Here is a 25415-nt window from a genome sequence, read left to right as displayed (position 1 = left end):
CAATTTTATTGCAATTACACTTATAATGTAAGAATATTTCAACAGAAAAGGTTGGATATAACAACAATTTAAATAGTAGGTACTTACAAGTCTAGCATAAGAAAACATGACACTTTTTAATTTCTTTCTGAAAAAACTGAATGTGTGTCTTGAATTCTGTGCGAAGTTACGTTACGTAGGCGAAATTTTCCAAATAAAAATTATTTCAACCGGCTAATGCATCATGAATAAAGTCAGCCACTGACAATCCAATAAGCTCACATGTCTGCAGTGCTAACGGCTTGACAACCGATGAAACTTCAGTTTATCGGACGTCAAACCGTTAGCGCTGCAGGCATGTGAGATTATTGGATCGTCAGTGGCTGCATTATACTTCAAACAAATACGAGTCTATAGACAATTGCATTTTTTTTTTGTAATATGTCACATCCAGCAGCGATTTATATCAACAAAGAATCCCCCTTCTTCCATAGTATTTGCACAACTGCTTAATGCTTTATTTCGTCTATTTGTTCAGTCTAATTAGAAAACTCCGACTAATTACTAATATCGAATTTCGAGCTTTTCCGTTCGTCTGCTTCTTTTATTATCAATTCATTTGTTGCTAAAAATGTTGATTTTTTTTATTTTTTTTACTTACTTCGCTAAAGTTTTCCACATGTAAATACCTTTTACATTTTTGTTATATGATATTGACGAATATAAAACAAAAAACCTGTTAAGTTAGATGAGTTCTAGCTTATTTTCTAAACCTGGGAAAGTGGAAAGTGGTTTTACATTTTATTTATTGAACTTAAATGACATTATTTAACAAACGAAATCGGCCGGATGTTCTGCGTCTTGTTAGCGAGCATTAAAACTTAATTAATTTAGTGAAAACGTTTATCAAATTTTATTTCCCAAAAATCAATAACAATAAATTATTTCTGGGCCCGTAGTAAATGTCAAGGGCCAGCACGTTGGCATGTTAGCTCACTGGATATAATGGTCCTGCTGTGGTCAGATCTTCGTCATTTTATAAGAGCTGAAAGTCATTCAGCCCATGTTCTTACCATAGATTGGAAACATGCAATTGTGGGGTGCATGCAACAGTATTGAGGGGTAATTTTATTCTGAATTAATATTTGGCATATATTACTTAATTATCACCCACCCACTACAGGGCTAAGTGGAAGTGGCGCAGTGGTATGCGCGGTGGATTTACAAAACGGAGGTCCTGGGTTCGATCCCCGGCTGGGCAGATTGAGATTTTCTTAATTGGTCCAGGTCTGGCTGGTGGGAGGCTTCGGCCGTGGCTAGTTACCACCCTACCGGCAAAGACGTACCGCCAAGCGATTTCGTGTTCCGGTACGATGCCGTGTAGAAACCGAAAGGAGTGTGGATTTTCATCCTCATCCTAACAAGTTAGCCCGCTTCCATCTAAGACTACATCATCACCTTGACTACAATCTCACCATCAGGTGAGATTGTAGTCAAGGGCTAACTTGTAAAGAATAAAATAAAATAAATAAATAAAATAAGCATAGGCTAGTTATAAACTATACTTATATATAGGCTGTTAAAAACTCTCGTATAAGAATCAGCTTCTTAATATAATATGAATATATTATGGGAATATGAAGCTTGGGACCACCATTTCACTCCAATGCGGGTGGTTCTTACACTATTCTAAAGAAAATAGTATAAAAGAAAACTGTTGATGATTTTAGGTTGATATCTTTGTTCACTGCATATTACAAAACTACCAAGCTCCAATCTCTATAATTGCGTACTGTTTATCTATGGCAAAAGCATGGGCTGTAAAGTTTTTGTAACACCAAGCGGCAAATTCTATAGTTGCCTAGAATTATACGTTTTGTAGAATAGCGAAGATCTGGCCACCTCAGGTTCGCGCTATAACGCGTTATAGAGGAGAGCTACGTCACGCGCGCCGTGACTCAATCTCCGTTCCACATCGGAACGGGACACTTAAGTCGGGACTCGGGACCTTTCGCAATCGGGACGTCGGAGATTGGCGTACATTTAAATCAGCGCTTCGATTATTATGTAAAGTTCTTTGCTGTGCAAAATTCTTATTCTTAGACATTTAAAATATTTTTTGATATAAGAATGCTAGCCATGTGTTTGAACATGACTATTCCAAAATCCCTCGCAAATAAGCAAAAAGATTAGGTATGTATAATAGTCCATGGGGTGAAGATCCAACCCAAGGAAATTCAATCGTCTTAACCGAAATTCAATTGAGGCTGTGGTCCCCAGATCTCCCATTTGTAAAGCAAGCTAAATAGGCAGTAGGTACCTACGTACGCCTGTGCCAAAAACGTCGTCAGGCGTATCTTTTCCTTCCATAAGGAGGTTTAAGGAGGTTCCTTAGACTATTTTTATAAAAGACGTTTAGTGAAACCGAATACATTTTGATCCTTTTTAAAGTGTTTGCGTAATATTTTATTTATTAACAAAAATATACACCATACTTTCACAAAGAAAATACTGTATAAAGTATAAAATAAATGAAGTGCAAATATTTTAACACAAATCCCATAATAAAATGTTCGCTCAAAAGGAAAAACTGGAAGTACGTGAAAAGTGGAATGGAACTAATTTCAGATAGCAACGAAGCGATAAATAGGAACTGAAAATTATTATCTAGATCGCATTTACTAACGAAGGCGAAACTACAAATCTAGCTATATCCTCATAGCTAATAGCTCAATGTTGTATTAGTATCACCTAATTTACATATTTTAATTAAATTATAAAATAATTAAAGTTATCATTAACTGCAATCAATTTGTATTTTTGTTTTCAGAGCTATTATAAAATATTTTGTGTATTGGATAATTATTTTCATTAATTACACACCAGTTTTAAGTAGTAACTACCTACTACTGAATAATTAGTATTAATTATTCAAAAATACAGAAATGCCAGAATAGGTAAATGGATATAAATGCAATTCGGCACAGATATACAGAATTTTTTAAATAATAGCTACTTTTTAATCCCAATTCAACGGGAATGATCTTCGCGAGTGAAACCGCGAGGCACAACTAGTTATAGATTTGTACATTGCAGCGATCTCTAAAACATACGCATCGAACTGAGAACCTCCTCCTATTTTTTGAAGTCGGTTAAAAAACGACGATTTCCAAGATTAGTTAGGCGCGCAACACCATAGCTTTTTAATTGCACCACCAAAACGATATTTTATATTCTACCTTCATTCCACCTGCACTTTTTCCCTCCCATTGCAATGCCGTTACTCAAAATAATCTAGCCCAGATATCTCTGAGCTCCACCACCCCATGATGTATGCCTTATAGCAACGTAAAGAAATAAAAGTTTGTGAATTTTTTGTTTGCCATAAAAGCCTTCTTACATTAAATATAATATATAACATGTATAGCGTAAATAAGTACAGCATATTACAAAAAAAAAACCAAAACAAAATGTTTTATAGACGCTTGCATTTTATCATAATTTTCTATTTTATTTAAGTTTAATTAAATATTTTTTTTAAAGACAACCGTAGATTTGAAGTAACGTTTACCTTGATTTTTTTTTAATATTTCTTGCTTTTGACTAAACGTAACACAATACCCATAAAAAGAATGTCTGTCAATAACCATAATTTTGAAAAAAAAAAAAAAGTATAAATCTAGAAAAAGAATAGATGAAATAGACGATATAGTTTAGGAGCACAACAACAAAAATGTCAAAAAATATAATACACTTACAAAAGTAAATATTTGGATAAACAAAATTTGGCTACACCAAGAAGAAAAAAAAGCTGCTAATAATTTTAATATTTTTCCAAAGAGTTAGCTAAATATACCAGGAAAAAAAGGAACAAGAAAACTAAAAGAAAGCATTGTCCAAAGTAATTTTGGAGTACCACCCCCTTATTTTTAATACCAATAGTTGCAGTAAAATGGCGTGTTACATTTGCGTGCATTGCTGACGCGGTACGAAGGTTGGGACTGACCAAATTGGATCCTTTCCGAGTTATTTATAACGTAGTTAATGATCACCTGGTGTCTACTGAGTAATGGGTTTACGTAGATTCCTAAAAGCCGAATTTTTTTTAAACGCTCGCTTTTTAACTGCAATATTATGATTGTAAAGAGAAAATTTGTCAGAATCTACTAAATTTTAACACGAAAAATTAATCACAGGTTTCTTAAGTTAGACAAAAAAACACGCCTGATCAAGCGAAGATACTATATTTTTCGTTCACTCTCGGAACAAACTAACAAAACATAACCGACGAATGTAAGTTATAGCATAATCACGCAAAAGTTATCAATAGCTTTTTACTAAAGTTTACAGAAGTAGGTACAGATTGTTCATCAGATTACCAAAATACGCTAATGAATATACATGGACCAACTTTACGGGGATGGTATGAATCACAGCACATAATCAGAGAAAACTTTAATCATACTAAAGAATATTGTAAATAAAGGCAAAATGTGATCCTTAAATTCAAATGCTTAAAAAACGTATAAACGATAACAAGCAAAACTAAGTTTCCCGTTCGGTTTTATAACTGCACGACAGACAGGCAATAAATGAAATTCCACAACTTATAATTGCTTCATTTCGTTCTCCGCCTCAAAACTACAGACAATTGCATTCCAGTTGTCTATGAAAGCTTGATTCTCGTATCGGCTCATGTCGAAAACGCCAGGCGAACCAAAAAATCAAAATGCGGCTGTCAGTGGTGGGAACTAATCGCTGAGCCATCGCTGAACATCGCCTGCTAATGGCTCTTGTCAATGCCTTTCAAACACGAAATCCAAGCGAGCGTCAAAAGCGCATAGACAAATTTCCCGCCAATTTCGCTGTCATCCTTCAAATATGACACCATATAATTTTTTATTAGCTTTATTTTTTACTTCACGGAAAAGGCAAAGGTATTACACCATACCGCCATGACTTCAATGTATTCATATCTTAATTAAAGTCCATCTTCCGTCGTTGTCCATCAGTTGGACACGTCACGCTTTAGGCAAAGGCAACCTTACCTTTTGATAGAGTCCACTGAGAAAATCCAATTAACCACTTTACCAATGCTCAACCTCCAGTTCACTTGTGCACCTATAAAGAACTATATTGATTAAAATACATTCTACTTTAAGCAATAAAACTATAAAATGCTGCAAATCAATGAAAATAAAACGTGAGCTACATGTTATTCCTACGATTTTCCCACCAAATTCTGACATCATTATAATCGCAAATATAGGTTAGCTTTATATAGCTGTATAGCTTTGAATACGGTAGGTATTCAAAGCAGTGTAAGGTAGATAATTCAATTTTTATGAATTATCTACCTTACACTGCTTTGAATACCTACCGAACAGTAGGTATCGCATCTGAGGTAGGTATCGTACGAGGGATCCGTGTCGGCTAATTTTTATCACACGAGGCTTTCTGATCACGCAGGCCTGATTGATAGTCGTGACGTCTGCTGTCAATCAACCCGCGTTTTATAAAAGCACCGCGACAATTGTTGTGAATATTTATGGAATGTTGCCGATGTCGTGACAATCCACTAAATGGCCGATAAAATTTTGCATTTTAATTCCGATAGATGCGCCGCTGTCAACCCGCCACAATCGGAATGAAATGTAAAACGGACAGGCTGAAATCTCTTTCGGAGATTCGAAACTCGTGTCCGGCTGTTCAATCATTCACGTCATTTATCATTTTTGCCCGAAATGAAACCCGCTCCAAACTATACTGCGCGATAGATGCTGAAAAACGAGTATTTGGACTTCCTGCCGTAGAAGCTATCGCAACGTCTTTTTGCTTTTAGCAGCTCGGCAGATTTCGGCGCTCGAATTCGGAAAGAGGGTCCCGTCCTCATACTCGTCGTGGTATCTGAGCGCCGCTATTTGGCCGGCTAATAATGGTTGCCCGCCAATTCGCTCATGTTTGACCAGTTTGACAGATCGCCGACATGGATTCCACTTTGTGACGGCAAAATGGCGTATTATGCCTTTTTTATTCGCCCACTTGTCTTTCATCACTTCTTTTGTGATTGAGACCTGTACAAATTTATGACGATGGATTGTCAGGGGTCGAATTGGTTGAGTTTTGTTACTTTATTAGATTTTCTCTCTATTGACATCGGCGTTCTTTCGCATTCGACTTTTCGATCATATTCGTTGTCTTTTAATGTGAACGTGCATTTGTGATGACAATCCATTATGTTGGATTTTGATTCCGCGTAGGAATTTGTTGGTCACTGGTATTTAACATTATAGTTTCGAGGCAATAAAGTTACAAATCGTTCTTTATAATCCAAAATAATTTATATTTTTACCAACTACTTTAATAATTATTACATTGTGTATTCAAATTTTATAAAAAATCCATTTAACATAAAGAATCAGTATTCCCACTCCTAAAACTCGCGGCTGAAAACTCTGTTTGTCCCCGATAGTCTTGCGATTAGTTGCTTACATGCTCTCAAAGCGAAGTCATGTATCCGTAAGTAGTAAAGTACTAGCATGCATGCCATACACTTAAATAATTTCCATTTTACTGTCAAAATTATCGTCAAACTTATTGTTGAAATGGGTAGAACAAAAATCAATCGGTTTGATTTGATCTAACAAACTTTCGGTTGTTAGTCCACCCCATTTACCGTAGGTACTAAAGGTTCATATTGTTCCAAGTACAAAGGTATGAAACCCGAGCAAAGCTTAGAAAGGCTCTGTCTTCATCGACAAGATATTAAACGGAATCGCAATAACTTCGGCACGCGATCGTTCGCTAGTTTGTTTTTTCGACGATATCTGTCATTTGGCACGCCACTCTCTTTGTATTTGAGATTATCAGCCAGAGGATTATTTCCTAATGAGAAAAGGTTGCTAGGAATACGATACTTCATAACCCTTTCATTACCGAAGGATGATGTAGTAAATAACAACACAAATAATGAATTCCTTTACATACTCTGTTACAACTATTTGTATGTTTTTACTATTTCTGCCTCTTTTAGTTTTAATCTTTATGTAACTAGTGTAATGTTTGAGGGAATTTACGCTACTTCGAGAAGAGCTACTTCGTGCCGTTAAATAAATACAGCCTTTGAACCTGCACTTAGGTATAGTAAATTGTGTTTCCGAAGCCACTAACTTTGATATTAATTATTAGCATACGAGTATAACTTATTTCCATTTATAGTCATTAAATACAATTAAATCTGACAATACTCTTATCTTATTTTCAGATTTAATCGTCCAGTTTAAAACCCTTTCAAGGATCCTAATTATGGACATGTTGAAGCGTATCAATATCCAATATTAAAATGTTTTTTAAGCCCATACTGTAAAAGAAAATTCTTCGCATTTTCCGATTGGGCGTTAAACCCAACGGTTCAGATCCTACCCTCATTAGAGGCTGTACATAAGTTCACGCAACACGGACAGTTGATCACAGAAATCACCCAGAACGGGGTTCATGTAATCACACGCAGGCGTCCAAAAAGACAGCAATTAAACTAAAAAGCCGGCCCAATAAAAACCTGTAACTGTGATGGTCGGTGGTCGAAAACATAATTGACCATAGTAATGATTGTAGGTAATTGTCGAGGGCTACCCTTTAACCCTTAGCGAAGATGCCCCTTTCCCCGACCAAAACATAGGCGAGAGCGATTTTCTTTGAAATCTTGATTCTCTCGAAAATAAATTTAAATAAAACATGTTTCAAGTACCAAACTTTGCTAAATAAAACTTTAGTTAATACCTTTAAATATGGCTAATGTTCTCGAATATAGATAACTTAAACACGAATGTATTAGTTCACAAAATATAATATAATTGCCGTCTAATAAAATAAAGTACGTCATTGCACTGCGAAAAACTAAAAAGCCAAACAAGCTTTATTGAAACTTTCACATAGATAATTAGTCTTATAATGATTATCGTATCGGTTAGGATTTATATATTTTTTTTAATACATTAGTCTACTTGAGTGGACATTTACGAGTACCTATCTTCCTCTGGGTATATTGCCCGCCGTCGCTTGTGGCTTGGTACCAGCGTAATGGCGGTCAGTGCAGAGTCGAATTAAGACAATAATTACTCGCGGTTCTGTCCCGACGAAATTTCGTTTCGGCTAATACTTTTTATGTCGTACTATGAAAAGGACAAATATGTGTTTACACTGTTTTCATTGTTGTTAAAGGAACTAACACGTTCATTGTAGCGTGAGTTTTTGCTGAATTTGTATGAGTGGACAACTGAATTTTATTTTATAAATACAAGTAATTTAATAGGTAGAACAATGTATGCTACTGTTGTTTATGTGATTGTTGAGATGTATATGTGGTATATCCAGTGACGGATTTACCCTAAGGCCCAGTAGGCCCGGACCTAGGGCGGTCAGATTTTAGGGGCAGCATATGCGTGACAAAAATGTGGGAAAAAGCAATGAAAAATATCTTAATTTCATTATTATTTTATCGTCTTAAAACTTATTTTTTTTTTAAATATACATTTTTTTTAAAAATTTCTTAGTATAATGTAATGTGATGATGTTAATTATAATTGAATATGCAAGAAGAGAGTAGCTCTCTCTCAGAAGAGGGGACGAAAGCTAAAAAAAAGTTTAAAGGAAGGATTTTAGTAAGAAAAGCAGATGATGAGTTGACACATGGTGGAGTATAAGACGGTGACATTATGGTGACCACACTCAGCTAGAAAAAAGGACAAGCAAAAACTAGTTTTAAAAATACTAATAAAAGTTAATCACAATAAAGATATTAAATAAAGTCGTAGTCGACAAATGCTCACTTCAGCGAGACAAATAAAATTCTAATTAAACTTGCTCGCATGATGGATTTCGTTGTTATTATCAACATAGAGTTAATTATAATTATTATGATCACACAGTCAAAATATTTTATTACAAGTACGTATACAAATCTAAATACTAATTATAAATAGACACATTTGTTACATAATTATCAAGGTTTCGTTGGGTTTGGTATCTTCATTGGTCATAAAAGCAAAAAATTAGTAATTGTATTGCCTACTTAAGTAAATATGACCTATTTATAGATATTACGTCTAAAACTTGAGGATACTGTCTGTGCTTTATAAATAAGTGACAATATTGAAAAGTTCTTTTGCGGGTCATGAGAACCCAGTCCTACAACTGGATTCCAATCCTGGGTAGGGACATAAAAGAGATTTTATTTTTCCCTTAAAATCTCAATAGCTTTTGCTCAATATTAAGTTTAGAAGTCGGTGGTGTTTACCCAGTGCCTCAAAGTGTTAGTTCTTCCAAATGGCCTATTCACTATCTTGCCATCAGTAAAAACCGGATGATATTTGTTACATAGATTCTCAATTTCGTATATGTCAACTAGCATGCGTCAAAAATGGTAAAAAAGCCATTCTTCTTCTTAGAGTGCCTCTCCATTACTGAAGGTCGGCGGTCAGCTTTCTAAACTTTTCCTTGTCCATGGCTAGGCGGAAAAGTTCTTCGACGGTCTTTATGCCAGTCCACTCCCTTATATTTCGTAGCCAGGACTTCTTTCTTCTTCCTACACCTCTTTTGCCTGCAATCTTGCCCATCATGATGGTTTGAAGCAAACGGTATCTTTCGTGTCGCAAAATATGCCCTAGATACGATATCTTCCGCTGCTTATAAAAAAGCCATGCTGATCGTAAATTCAGAGAAATGAATAACTTTAGATGATGACAATGTTTTTTTTTCTCATTGTGTAAATGACGTAGGCTCCTTATGGGACCTCAGCGGCGTCACCGGGGGGTTTAGGCGACCGCAGAAGCATCGCCTGATGTGGCCCGAAGGCAGAAGCAGAGTAGATGGGTGGAACGACTCTAAGGACTCCTGTGAGACTCGGACCTTGGCTTAGAGTGCCGTTCGGGAAGGGTGTTTTAGCCTGACTGTATCAATCCGAGCGCCCCCGAGATCGTGAGTTAAAAAGCCTACGTCTGGGTGACGTCAGATATCGGGAATCTCGTCTTCGCCGGCGAAGAGCCCCCGAGATTGAAGCAGTGTTGAGTCTATGTCCAATTTTATAAGCGCTATCTAATCCTGCAATGTAGTCGTTAGTATAGGATGATGAGTATGAAAAATAAAGAATGCAAATGTATCTGAGGATGATAGCAGAGTATGGCCTTCGATTAGAGTAAAGGAAGCGTTGATTTCCGCCGCAGCCAAGATATACATCTTCACGGTCGAACGGGAGCGACGCTCGTGCAAACGATACCTACCTACTCATAAGACGGTGTTTTTTTCTTGTACAACTATAATAGATACGAATAGGCCTCTCAAGGTTTCAATTTTTGAACACTTATAAATTCATATAAATAAAATTGAACTATCTGTCTGCGATTTCAAGACATCTGTCTTTTCTCATGTAATTAAAGTTTATACTTTTTAATTTTTGTCTGTCTGTCTGCCTATCTTTCAGTTTGTCCTTGCTAATCTTTGAAACGGGTGTATCGATTATAGTGGGACTTGAAATATATGATACTTTTTACCCTGCCTAATAATCTATGGCTCCTGGGGGTTTGTGAAAAACTGAATTTTACATGGATGATGTAGCAGGTTATTAAAGAATCTATACTAATATTATAAAGCTGAAGAGTTTGTTTGTTTGCTTGAACGCGCTAATCTCAGACACTAATGGTCCGATTTGTAAAATTCTTTCAGTGTTAGATAGCCCATTTATTGAGGAAGGCTATAGGCTATATATTATCCCCGTGTTCTTACGGGAACGGGAACCACGCGGGTAAAACCACGGCATCAGCTAGTCTATCATAATTCAATAGTGTTGTACCACAGAGGTGTTATTAGCCGACCTTCGAAAGATATCAATTGTACCGATGTCGAGTCGCTGATGCGTGAAGATGCACGTTATGATGTACTCAATGATTCCACGGTAATACCACATATTGCAGACGCTACTTTAGAAACAATATAAAATTATCGACAATAGCCTTGTATTGTAACTAAGAGACTTACATATAGGTGTGACAGAATACCAGCGTTGTGGGTACTGATGTACTCACAACAAATTTTAGCTGAGTCAGGTCCATCTTTTTGGCACAACATATTTCCTATATATATATAGGTACTTAAAATAATACATTTTTTTTACAATTTTTTATTTGTTAGCACACATAACTACATAATAACTTAAAACTAATACATATATACAAATAAAAAATTTAATTTACACTACCAGCATTCTCGTATTTTCACATTTTCTGAAACCTAAGCCTGGAAGAAATGCTACGTAGCGATAAGGCCGCCTTTTGTAGCTACAATATACAGCTTGTTTTATGTTGTGGCGTACAAATAAAGAATATTAATTAAGTACTTGAAAAATAGCTTTAAATGTTCTGTTGAATTTTTTTGATCTTTGACGTAATGTAATGTAACAGGTAGGTATTTATATTCGACTTAAATGATAAATGATTTGATGTTTTTGAAAATACATTTTAACTCAATGTCGTAATTAAGTTAGACTATCAGTTTAGATCGTTAATAGGTGATTCCAAATTGACGTAAGATCAATAGCTTTTCTTTTATGAAAGCCTATTAAGTTAGCTAATATCCCAGCTGGACAATTATATGCACACGAATATTATAGTAATTCTGTATTTTTCAGATTCAGGTACATTTGCATGTGTTTTTCATGCGCGCTGTAAAAAATATGGAGTAGGACATAAAAATATAATATATAATTAATCTGCTAATAAATGATAACATTAGTATCCACAGTATGGCGGCTTAGCACGCCAATCAAAAACCTCAGCTCGTCAAATAGACAATATAACAGCTAATTAATCAAATAATTCCTCAGCAAACTTATCATTTTTATCTCGATCTTCTGTAACGCAAGAATTAATTTGTCATTATATTTTAATACAATAATAAAATACAGCAAAGTGTTCGTGACATAGTTTACAATACAATTAATCGTTTACAATTAATTCGTGACATAGTTTTTACAAGACGGTGGTTCTGGGTTCGACCCCCGCCTGGGCCGATTGAGGTTTTCTTAATTGGTCCAGGTCTGGCTGGTGGGATGCTTCGGCCGTGGCTAGTTACACTACCGACTAAGACGTACCGCCAAACGATTATCCGGTACGATGTCGTGTAGAAACCGAAAGGAGTGGAGATTTTCATCCTCCTCCTAACAAGTTAGCCCGCTTTCATCTTAGACTGCATCATCACTTACCATAAGATTGTAGTCAATGGCTAACTTGTAAAGAATAAAAAAAAACAATCATTGTATTGTGAGCTGTGATTTTTCAAAATTTTTATATTTCACAAATAATTTTAACTTGCAACGCCTATGCTACACTTTATGACTATTTTTGAATCTGTATTAATGTTTCTTTACAAGAATACCTCGAAGATGTAGTAGAGTTGCTTAATAAATATCTAAATATAGATGTTCAATTTAAAGAACATTAAAATACAACATCTGATACCAATTTTACGAAATCAAATTTATATTAAATAGATATAAATGGATATTGACTATTGATGATATTAAAATTCCAATAACACATACAGATTATTATAATACACCTATATATTCTTTTCAAAATACAGTATAAGTTTTGGAATAGGTATTTTACATAGACAATAAATACATAATACCAATTCAAATAAAAGCATCATTATCTGAGTGACGCATAGATTAATTTAGCATGATAATATTTATAAGATCTTTACGATATAATTGCAGTATTTCCATATAGATATCGTTAGTAAATTTGAGAGAAATTTTAATATTTTTATCATTTGCGTCAACATATAATAAATACTGTTCATTATCGCTAATTACTATACAGCCTTAACAGTATTAATTATGATTATGAGCAAAATAAAAGTAACGTCACGAACTTAATCCTGTGCTGGTTACGAAAATGACGTACCTGACGTCGATAAATCTCACTGCGATAATATTAGAACTACAGAATTAATTTAACTAGACTTAGTCCCGATATCACCACCTTTTTTTTTTTTTTTTAACGTGGGGAAATTCTCATGGATACATTCTCGCCACGGGGAGGCAAGAAGGTTATGTCGGACTTCAACCGACTAAAACCCCACGGTGTTCCGACTCACCGCCTGATGACTAAGCCGCGGGAACATTTCATAAACTACCGCAACCCGATATCACCACCTATCTTATTTATCGAATAGCTAATACACAAATTTTATCTCTTGTCATTTGACATAAAGCAAAAAAGTGACAACTTACGTTTACACTATATCAGAATGTGGAAAATCCGACTCTACATTTTTAACAATTCTACAAAATACTCTTTCACCGTAGTAGTCTTACATGTGTGATTCGATTAGTATGTTAAGTCAATGGTTCCAAACAATACTACTTATAAAAGTCGTAATATGTTTTAAAATCTTTAGCCTTAACCCATCAATCCGTTTTGGATTATAATAGTAGGTCTAAGTTCTCTTAAGTTCTTTCTCTAAGTTCTTTGTTAAACTTATCAACGATGAAAAACACAATACTGATATATTCTTTTCCTTCATTCCAGATTGCTCAACTAGTTGAAGACGTGCGACGACTCCAAGCGTCGCTTTCAGCGCTGCAAGAGGCACACGCACAACAACTGCAGCGGTTAGAAGAGAGGCTCGACGAGAAGAAACAGCACATCGCAAGGCTAGAAGCGCGGTTAGATACACAAAGGGACTATGACGACATAAAAAGAGAAATCAGGTGAGTATTAAGTATATACGAGTACAAATAAAAGACCTAGTCCTTTGCGTTTAATCTATCAAGATCAGATGCTTATGCTTAATCTACGAGTACATCTATCTTTATTAGATGCAACTTTATGCTTACATAATTAACTTGCTTAGATTCACAATTTATAATAGGTAAAATCATTACCTAGTAGATATTATATATATGCCATTGGGAGCTCATGCAGAAGGCCTATGTCAAGCAGTAGACGCCCATCGGCTGTTCATGATGTTGATGAGTTAGTATATGCTATAAAGTTGTGAAAAATAACACAGAATTTAAATTTCGCTAAAGTTCATTACTTAAGTAGTCAAGTCATTCATACTGTATATATAAATTTGTGAGATACTAAAGCTATTCTTACGTTAGAAAGGAGAAAATGTAAAACGGATCTATCAGAAGATACCTACCACTTGCGATTCAGAGAAACTGCATTGTCAGAAATATCTCCAAGTTTATCCACATTAAATTATTTATTTTACACATTAGAGATGCAACACGCGAGTCGCCCACGATGCCAGAGAATTCATTCTCTTTGTCAAAGCGCCGATCACCTTGGATTTATCTCTCAGGATGTATTAGCGTGGATGATTTCATTTGTTTATACTATTGCACTGTCTTCATTTATTTTTATCCTTTTGTATTGAAATAGAAGTATTTCTATTGCAACTTTAATCAGTGCTTTAAAGTACTCGTTAGTTATTATAAAGCCCTGTCTAAAAGGTACTCGTTCTATATACGTTTTGGTATGTTGGAATAACATTTTATTGTAAGTGTAATTACGAAGAGGCTTTATAGAAAGAATATCAAATGAATAACATAAACCTCTTTTTTCACTGTCTCATGGAACTCGCTTGTTTAAAAGATGCCTATTTACTTAATAATGGCTGGTTCTTAGAACCAGGAAACACTTTGCCTTCATGAGAGTTCCATATCCTAATCATGCATATTAATGCAATATAAGAACTGAAGAAGCAAAACGCTTCATACGAATACTATATACAGTCCACATAGTCCATAGTTTTGCAGTGTGATGGTAAAATGGTAACTGTGAAACTAGCTAGCATATTCCCCAAAACATATTTTGTAAAATACCTAAACAGTCTTTTAAATATATCAAGAAGAAGAAGAAGACTATTAGTCTTTAGGACACAAACATCTCATTCACCCTTGAAACCCGGAAACGATTTTCCAAACAATTCGGGCGACGCTTGTAGGCGAGTCAAGGGAGGCACGTGTTAATAAACTTGATAACGTTTATCAGAGACGTTGACCCGCCATAGATTAGCCTGTGTTTACATGTTGAGCAACCACCTAGGCCTTCGATGGAGGACTTGCGCCTTGTATGCATTCGTGATAGAAGATGCATTAGATAATTAGGTATACAAAAGGCTGGTACACATTCACGAATACATCCGGTTGTTTTATTACTTTTTATACTGATATATGTTGTTGGTTTCCTATTATAATATGATCGTGAATTATTTTTTTACTATTTAAGATGTACCCATTAAATATAAAGAAAACTGATGGAGACATTTCTAACAGAAATAAACTTAAGAGATATAAAGTCAAAGATTGTAAGCACATTAAATAAATCATTGAAAAACATTGAAAAACCAAATTGAACGAAACGAACGAACGAGGTTAAGGAACGATAAGTATGTTAAATATGCTGAAGAAAAATATAGTCATGTGTTTCTTTTAATTTGTCCTAACCAAATGTAGACTTAAAAAAGGCGCAAGTTACGCATTAATTAATTCATCAATCACAAAAACTACGTTTCATTACTTCCACATATGACAGAACATATCAAAATAATATGAATAATGATGAAATGTATGTATAGTCGTTGCGAAATGATTAGCACACGAGCTCAAACAAAAGAACACGCAAATATTAAATCTAAACTTGTGCAAGCGGCATAAAGAAAAACCTCGCATGAATAAGCAGTACAAACAGCAAAACAAACAAAATAGGAAATTCAATATAAAACAATGCCAGTTGTCACAAAGCCACACAAACTGTGCCTATTTGCCGACCCTACCTTTGACTGATAAGGTGTTAGGTGTGCGCTTATTAATAAAACAGTTGCATATAAGACTTATAAATAACTTCTATTCATACGTTTACTTGTGCTGCAATGTTTCCAAGCCTTATCTTCTAGAATGTTTCTTTAACACATGAAAAGTTGTTTTCTGTAAATCTTGCACGTTTCCAGTTTCTTAAATTTAAATAATTATCAAAATTTTTAATATAAGTTTACTTTTAATCCTTTACTTAAGCATGTTGTTCTTTTTTTAAAAATCAGTGTACAGTACATTTTATTGCGTAATCAGTACACAATATCTAAAAAAAAACATAGTTTTCTGAATCGAATCAATCGCAGTCAAGGTATTCAGACACAGACTATAACACTATTATAAGCTGAAATGCATACTAATGTATCTGGTATCATGAATATGCAATTGTCGATAATATGTGCTACTGTGTAATATGTACCTATTAGGTATATCCTAACTTGTATATTTTTGGAAAATATAAAGTAATTCGATCGAAATATAAGAAGATTTATTATAAAAGAAACAAGCCACGTTCAAATCTTTTTTTCTACTGAATCGACGTAAACTGAAAGGTACCATGTTGTTTTAAAACACGCACAATAAGCCCAGAAACTAGTTGCAAAACTATCTAAACTATGAAAAACAATAAAGTGCCCATAAAAAAAGAAAATATTCACACACAAAGACAGGAAATCGATAATAATGCGTCAATTTCTTTAATAACAGTCGATAATTCTATTTATATTTCCCACTGATGGAGCAGGAAACTAAAAAAATAACATTTGGAAGTTCTCAGGGAGCGATTTGTGTATCAATAAATTGTACAAACATAGGGGAGGCTGCTAAATTCCTTATCTCAAATCGTTTAGCGTGTAGATGCTAGGACTTTTTGGGATCTGTCGCAACTACAACCGATTTGGAGTTAAAAAAAGGAGGAATAAGAAAAACACGTTGGTCGGGACCTCCGATGTTGACGCTTCGGAGTTCGAACCTTTTAGTGGATGAGGAATAGGTATATATGGACAGCGCATTAGATGCTACCGATACATAAATCCGGTTACAATATTTTCTGTGTAAGCATGCTTTGTTTACTTATTGTTATAGATATACTGGTTCAGTAGACATTGTTCTACCATATACATTTATATTGTAAAAAAAACTACAATTGCGATCAAAAGATGAAGGGAAGAAGAAAAAAAGAAATACTTTTTTGCACGCAAAATAAATATAAGGGAATAGAATGATGAAAAATATTTTACAACGTTTTCTCATAACCATTAAATATACAGAAGAATCATTAAAATCTATTAATATTGAGAAACCAATTTTATAAATAAAGTCTATACTATAAATGCGATATTTTAATAGACCCTAGACAATCAAAATTTTTTTTTTAAATATACATAAAATGTATTTTTTAGATATAATGCAGACTTTGTTTTGCATCTAACATTAATTACTTTTTTAGAATTAAAAAGTTTTTCACTTTTGCAACAACATGGTAAAGCAATACCTACAATACAGAGCGTAATTACAATTAACAATTTAACTAATAATGAATTTTTAATTTCGAATATTTATAATTTGAAATTCAAGATGTGTGAATAATAAATAGTGTCTAACGTCATTATATTCTGTTGCAAATTAAATATTACTTGTGTAACTTAAATATGGTTGCAAAGTAGGTAGGTAGGTACATATTTATTAAATATGATTAATAAATAATATACATTATGGAGCAATTACGAGTTTAATGTGAATAAATTTGATTATTATCAACATTAAATATTATCTTGATCGGATAATTAATTTTGCTTCTCGCGACGCGCAACGGTGACTCCTACTTGAAAGTTACTTGATTAATAATTATTATAATTATTTTTTCTTGTTAATACAAGGATGCTGGTCATGTTTCAAAATAGTTTCGTTTTTTGCAATTATTTTATGTCATATTTCATTCGTTGACATTTATATTTATACGCAAAATACGGATATCATCATATTTTACGTATACCCGAAGTCCTTCCACTTGCTTATCTCCAATGCTTCTTTCATTCTCATCAATTCTTTCATACAAGTTCGTCTGTTTAGGGTATACTTGACCTGGCCTTTATTGAAAATGTCCTGGATTTGGTATCGCCTTCGAAAAATTTCTATTCACTTTCGCCTCCCATTTTATTTGTCCTCTCTACGTGGCCAAACCATTTAGTTTGCCAGTTTATAGCGAACAAAAACTGTCCATAAGCTAGTTGTCAATTTATTTTTTACTTCTTTATTCTTCGTTCGTTTTTTCGAGAGTTGAACTTATAGCTCTCTAGACTTGTTGGTGTTTCATAATTATATTTATGTGGAATACAGCGCATAATTATGTCTCTTGTGTTAATTTATGTCAGCTGAAAATCAGCGCTAGGTATTGCTTTTTTGCAATGAACGGCTAAATGCTGAGTTCAAAACTCGATCTATTTGGTGTCACAGACAATCACATAATACTCGTACGTTTTTACATACGAGTATTATGTGATTGTATAAATAGGATGTTCTGTTTGTGACACTAAAAATGAATTCTTTTTCTCATTCAATTTCACTATCAGCAAATAAACATTTCTACCATTATAAGTAGTAGGCAGCTGTAATATACTTCAAAATATCTAATAAAGGATAATGTAACAGTTAATAACTGTCTACGATTACATTTCTAGAGATGTCAGCTAGGATAACGAGAACTCGCTTCTAGTTACCTGATCTGTAACTCAGAAAACATGTGTTTCTGTCTTTCAAAAGTTATCTAATTATTTATCAACTATATATATTAAACCAGCTACGCTGTTTGTGTGAATAGCTACCTCGTTAGTCACTAGACTAATTATAATTAATAACGATTTATCAGGCAATGGATCATGAGGTTCAAGGAATAAAAAGACTCCTCCTTTAGAAGTCCTCAAGAGTCTAGAGTTGGCAAGTCCTTTTTATAATTATTTGTCACTTGCCTCTGTGATCATAAAATCTTTATGTAAGATCGATCTTACTCGTTGTACCTAGAAATAGAAAGAATAGATACCGATATGTCTCCTAAAGCAAATCTATAAATGTGATTGACAGAACCTAAATTCGATTAGAAGGAAAATGTGCATTAGGTGAATTTGAAAAACGTTCTCATATGGGAATTCTACATCAATTGACTGCAAAGAGTTCAGACACTTGTTTCAGTCAATCACACTTTCGTAACAACATCCTCTAATGATTTTATGTGTTTAGCTTGTCGAAATAACTCAATGCAATGTTTGTTTCCACGTCTACATGTTATCCGACATTTGGACAGTCTTTCTTAAAACTGAGAGCTTTGTTCGCGCCGTACGGCACACATATCACATACCTAGCTTACGTTAGATCTTGGTTGTGTAATCAAAAGAGACTACCATTCATAGAACTACTATTTACCATTAATACCTAGTATATGAACTAAAATGAAAAACCTCAATATTTCTAAGATAACGGGCCTCAAACCTAAAAGTTCTAGAGTGTGATTCTTGACAATTGTCGTATACAACGTAACCACTATTGTAAACAATATAGATATTTTCCCGTATTTAAAGTATTTCATAATACTTATACTCATGAAAAGAAATTAAGAGACATCATTGTAATCAAAATCTTTTTTCATGCTGTATTAGCGGACGCCCGCGACTTCGTCCGCGTGGAATTTAGTTTCTCACAAATCCCTCGGGAACCATAGATTTTTCCGGGATAAAAAGTAGCGTATGTGTTAATCCAGTAAAATCTGGATTCATCAGCTAAATCGATTTTGTAGTAGCAGCGTTATAGAGTAACAAACATCCAAACATACATCCAAACATCCATACAAACTTTCGTGTTTATAATATTAGTAGGAAGTAGGATGATGATAATAAGGCTTGCGCTTGACTACAATCATACCTGATGGTAAGCAATGATGAAGTCTAAGATGAATCACGCTTGCCTAAAAGATGCCTATTCACTCTTGCCTTACTTGATTAATCATTATATCAATGCTTACTTTTTGCCTTCCAGTAACATCATGTAACTAACATTAACACAAATCACCCTATAATTTGTGTGAAACTTACAACCTATTCCCCAATAAAAAAGCTCGCGCAATCTATCATAGATATAGGTGTTCCCACAGATAGCTGTAAAAGCGGATGGAATCAGTCAACATCCGACGATACGCAAACACCATCAATTAGCTACCTATACACACAAAAGGTCCTCGTTTTCCCTTAAATTAGCCTAAATTATCTCCAACACATCGCTTTACTATTGAAAATTCAGAGACATTTTAAAATCTAAATTAGATTATGATTAAAAAACGCTAAGGACTTGATTAGAATAAAGCAGAATGCACAAAGATGAATTACCTTAGAAGGTACTTTAAGATATCTAATTTAAGTACATATAGCTACGGAACGCAGCCCTAATTTTTTTTTAATTAAAGTTCTAAATATTGAAATCCGCGAAAGGTTTACAACTAATAGACTTTAAAATTATTTCAACATTATTGATTTACAAGAAGTTTGATGAGTCTATTCATATCAGATATGTGTTCGTGATGTATAAATTCATCAACCAAACGAGCTCTACCAATGTTTTCCATAGTTTAATGTGTTATTTTTACCAATATGGCGAACGCGGCGCGGTGTCTTTGACTCATCAAAGGGCTTGTGACATCAAACGGGCCGACGCTCGCGACATAAAATCACGCCTGTGCAAACATCATAAACAATCCGTAAAAGAATTACTATTTATAGTGATCGATCGATTCCTGAACGGAAGTGTCTCTAACACTCTGCGCATTCTAATTTCTGAATTAATACATCTATGCCAGTTCTAATCCACTTCCATCGATGTAGATATAGATTTATTTTCTAAAATATTTATTACATTAATAACTGTCACAATGTTTATAGATAAATATGAATGTATTTTCGTAGAGCGCTTTCTTTTTTCATAATACATCAAAGTTATTGAAAGATTAAGGTCTTTTCACCCTCCGTCTTCGTTCAGAAATCAGACAAACTATCGACTTACACGATAAGCTGATAGATAAATGAGAAACACAATAGAAAAAACTTCCCCGACTCAATTATTGCCTAGCACGCGAGAGCATTTGTCGATTTTCCCATGATTGGAACCGACATTCAGTATCTCGAGCTCCGAAAAATAATCCAACATAATCTGTGCTCTCTATTCAATCTGTGGCCAATAGAAACTGTTCCAAGCACCTGTAGCGGTTTATTGCTTATTTATACCGCTTCTCAAGTTCGGATTAAGTTATAGCCAGCCTTCGAAGATTAAAGCTTAATAGGGGGTGGAACGGATTGATTTCTAGACGATACTGCGCCAAATCTCGCCTAATTCGGGGATCGGTGGCGTTCGCTTTCTGAATTTTGATTAAATTCAAAATTTGTTCCATATTTGAATATTGAGTTCTACAGAGAGTTTACTCAACCACACGGCATCAACTGATGAAATCTAACATCTTTATTTATAAGACGCGTCTCTCTACACAAAGTTGACAAACAAAAATTGTGATACCGAGTAAATCTTTAATAATACGATTTTCCAAGTTACGGTGTTGACACACTAAGTTGGAACTAAAAAAGGCAAATAAGGAATGAAGCACCGCTTATCTCTTGTTTAATTAAAAACTGAGCACGATTTACATATTACCCGGGAAAACAAATATACTATAGTATGTAATGCGTTACCAGCATACAGAGTTTTGTTTGCCCCCTATATATCAATATAGAGGGCCTATCGTGGACACCTGTCTCCATTTGCTTAGGCGATGTTTGACTTGCGTTTAACGAAACTTAAGTCACACACAAATTATCAACTAATTTACGCTCCCCGACATTTTTTGGCTCATAAACAGACTAAGCTTTTTACTGCGCGTTGTTGACACAATTCCCTCGGCCAGACATTTGTTCGTAAGAACTAGGAAACGGGCCTTTGTCAACAAACAAGTTTTGGGAAAAGGAGAAACGCGCTGCTCGCGGCGATATTGGACTCTGTGTATCGGCGTGTTCGGAAAGGCGTACCGGATCTTGTATTGACCAATCGATCGGTCGTGATTGGTCAGTCCGGTCGCTGGGCGGGGCGCCTGTTATCGCCGACCGATGATTTGGCTGATAAGCGCCGATTGTGACGTCATCGTCATTGTTCCGATGTCGCAAAAAGATGTCCTACTTGGCTTTATCGATTACAGTTTTGATTGGCGGTAGATAAGGTATCTGCGATTGTTGCAAATGAACGTCTTTCGATGATCATTTTTATGGATGATTTACTATCTATAAATCTGTATCTATATTAGATTCCTCTTTGACATTGTAGGAAAACTAATGATTCCTTTAACCTTTACGGTCAATTTTGAGTTTAATTTTTAAAGCGTATCGTGTTTATAATTTGTCTTGATTAATAAATTATCGAGTCCTGCACCATCGCCCTTAACGGGATCTCAAAGACATACCTACCTACGTACCCACCTCCATCTAAAGGGGGATTCTGATATTGATTTATAAGTATCAAATTGGTACTTCAAAGGGATTTATACAAAAGGAGAATCTGAAATACTTCATATCTGTCTGCTATAATATCTACCTGTGAGTATTGTTAGTACTTCGTAGGTGAAAATGCTCAGAATTCATCTTTTAAAATAACAAATTTTACTTTTAGACACTTTCTATATGATTGTAGGTATCTTCTCTGAAATTCGAATCGTGTCTTTTGATTTAATTGACATTTCAGTGCTTCACTGCGGTATCTATATTGCAAACTAGCTGACGCCATGGGTTTCACTCGCGTGGTTCTTGTTCCCGTAGCAATACGGGGACTATATAGGCTATATAGGCTATAGCCTTCCTCAATAAATGTGCTATCTAATACTGAAAGAATTTTTCAAATCGGACCAGTAGTTCCAGAATTTAGCGCGTTCAATCAAACAAACAAACTCTTCAGCTTTATATATTAGAATAGAAGATACAATACAACCCCTATAAAAATACATATTACAGGTTTTTTTCTTATCTAGTAGTATCTATAGATACGGAGGTATAAAAAAGAAAGAGCCCAATGTAAATCTAATCTAATAAAATGGTCTTTTAAATGAACTTTTTTATAAGTAGATTAAATACATTCGAATTCTCATTAGATGCCTTAAAATTGCAATGGAGGCATCTTGATTTATACTGTTTTCATTAGGTATGTCAAATAGACTCCAAATGTGACCCCAAAAACTTCAAAATTCACACTACAAAACCGAGAACGGTAATTAAATCGAACTCTCTCGCGCTAGAGTTACTTGTCCTCCTAAAATATTCAGTGCGTTGTCCCAAACTGAAGGCTTTTAAAACAAAGAAGCTTTTAAAGTCAAGCGCGAAACGTCAAGGATACGGTATGTTACTTACTTACCTTTAATTAATAGATATTTGTACTCTACATAACAAAGTTTTGTAAATTGAGCAGTGAAATGATACTAAAATATTGATTAACTGAAATAAACGATCTTGATCTAGGTACCTACTTACTATAAAAAGTAAGGTTTGTATGTTTGTAAGTTTGTGAGGGTAATCTCTGAATCTAATAAGCCGATTTTGAAAATTCTATCACCAATAGAAAACCACGTTATTTGTGAGTGTCATAGGCTTATTTTATCTCCGCAATCCCACGGGAACGGAAACTACACGGGCAAAACCCCGGGGCGTCTGCTAGCTAATGATTAGATATACCTATTACTTAAAAATACCAACGAACCGAAATATTTGTCAGTAACACAGTACATGTGCGCTTCTAATTCGTCTCTATCGCTCTCTTTCTATAGTATAGTGTTAGGCAGAGAGATATAGAGACGAATTTGTATGTCACATTGTTGATTAATATAACATCATTACAGAATAGTTCTACTGTTATTCGTTATATCTATATTTAGGTTCTTTATAACTATGTTAATCCACAGGTCTATGGTTAAGTTATTCAATTGGTAATAATTTCTGAAAGTTCCTCTACTTGCTGGGCTTACAAAATATGCAGTGTTACATGCCTTAACTGAAGGCTTTTGAGACAAAGATGCTTTTAAACTACCGCCTAGAATAGGAAAATGCATGGAGCCGCTATATGTAAAATAATTTAAAAATCGATTAACATTTTGTAGGATTTATTTGGAATGTAGCCTTATTACGTCAAGCGTTAGTTACTATGTGAAGGTACCCCCACCTATGTGAAGGTTTTTAAATCCTTCATCATAGAATAGATAAATAAATGCAATTATTTTTATAACATAAATAATATTTATTTATTAATACATTTTACTTTTTTACTACACAACCTATTTGCAATGTGTCATTGTGAACATTTTCCATCATTAATTTCTTAACTCAAATAAATAACAGATATGGTTATATATTTCATATTATGCCAGATCTCGTACCTATAAAACAACCGATATCTACAAATTTATTACTTACCTACTGGTTACCAGTAGAGTCATCAAAATTAATTTCTTTGTAAAGTTTTGAGCAATACTATCAGGTAATACAAAAAATTGTTTTACTATCTTCTCTACACGTCCCATAGTCTATAAAGATGTTCAAGCTAAGCCAATATGGCGGCCACTCTCGCTATAAGTTCGCCTAACATAATCGTGTCACGATACTAAAACTGTTAAACCTATAGTTAAAGTTTAAAAGATTTTGCCAAATTGGTAACTTTGCTGATTTTCAGTTTAAGAACAAAAAACAACACAGAATTATGTTTATGAGATAAAATACTTCAATCAGCTAGATATTGGTATTTTACCACATGTTTACCTACAATATTAGGTAGGTAAGTAGATAGTTTTAACCAAAGAGGTACATCGAAATTTATTATTATGAAAAATCAAGTACTCTGGTAGGTAAATATTAGAACTCGTAACTTAAAGGAGATGGTCCATTTCAGGTTCACTCTTATCATTAAAATTTAAAAAATACAAGGATTTTATTAAAATCTAAATAAGTGAATAAATCTAACTAAATAAAAATAAATACATAAATAAAATGAAACCCAAGCTTTTGAGATAAATCAAGATGTCGCCCTTAAAGCAATTATGACATGACAATTGACAGAAAACGTCAAATCGACTACTGCATTGAAAACGTCATCAATCCGCCATATTAGCGAAAGGACAAACATAAATATTTTTATATACAATTGCATACACCCAAACATTGTTATTTAATTTGAATAACTTATAAATATATTATAACAGTTGAGTCTTAATATATAATTACTCAAGTAATACCTATGCACAATTTTAACTACCTAATTAAAACAATGCTTGAATCGCTTGTGCATAGGTAATATGAGCAAAATCCACACAATGTATTCATAAGTGAGAGCTATCAAATCTGGTCGATCTAACTACGAAATTCCCTCCATAAGAAAACAACTACACTTAAGCTATGAATTGAAACAATTAGCCATTCACGTTCAAATCACCTGGGGACTCGATACAGCGTTCACTATTAGAGTGTTCCAACACACGACCAAATCTGATAGTCGCACC

The 25415-nt window shown here is 34.3% G+C and overlaps 1 protein-coding gene across 6 annotated transcripts in view; it reads left to right on the top strand.

Annotated features, from left to right (window-relative positions):
* Positions 1-25415, top strand: part of LOC112051626 (homeobox protein cut) — a 184506-nt gene that overhangs the window by 133786 nt on the left and 25305 nt on the right. For all 6 annotated transcript variants that reach the window (XM_024090343.2, XM_024090342.2, XM_024090341.2 and 3 more), the window contains one exon: positions 13566-13747. In XM_024090343.2, coding sequence (XP_023946111.1) covers positions 13566-13747 — 182 coding nt within the window. The remainder of the gene's footprint in view (positions 1-13565; positions 13748-25415) is intronic.

The sequence above is a fragment of the Bicyclus anynana genome, chromosome 8 (genome assembly GCF_947172395.1).
Source record: "Bicyclus anynana chromosome 8, ilBicAnyn1.1, whole genome shotgun sequence".
In the NCBI taxonomy this organism is placed as follows: domain Eukaryota; kingdom Metazoa; phylum Arthropoda; class Insecta; order Lepidoptera; family Nymphalidae; genus Bicyclus; species Bicyclus anynana.
The sequence above is the reverse complement of the archived record's forward strand: the minus strand, read 5'-3'. Positions and strand labels throughout refer to the sequence as shown.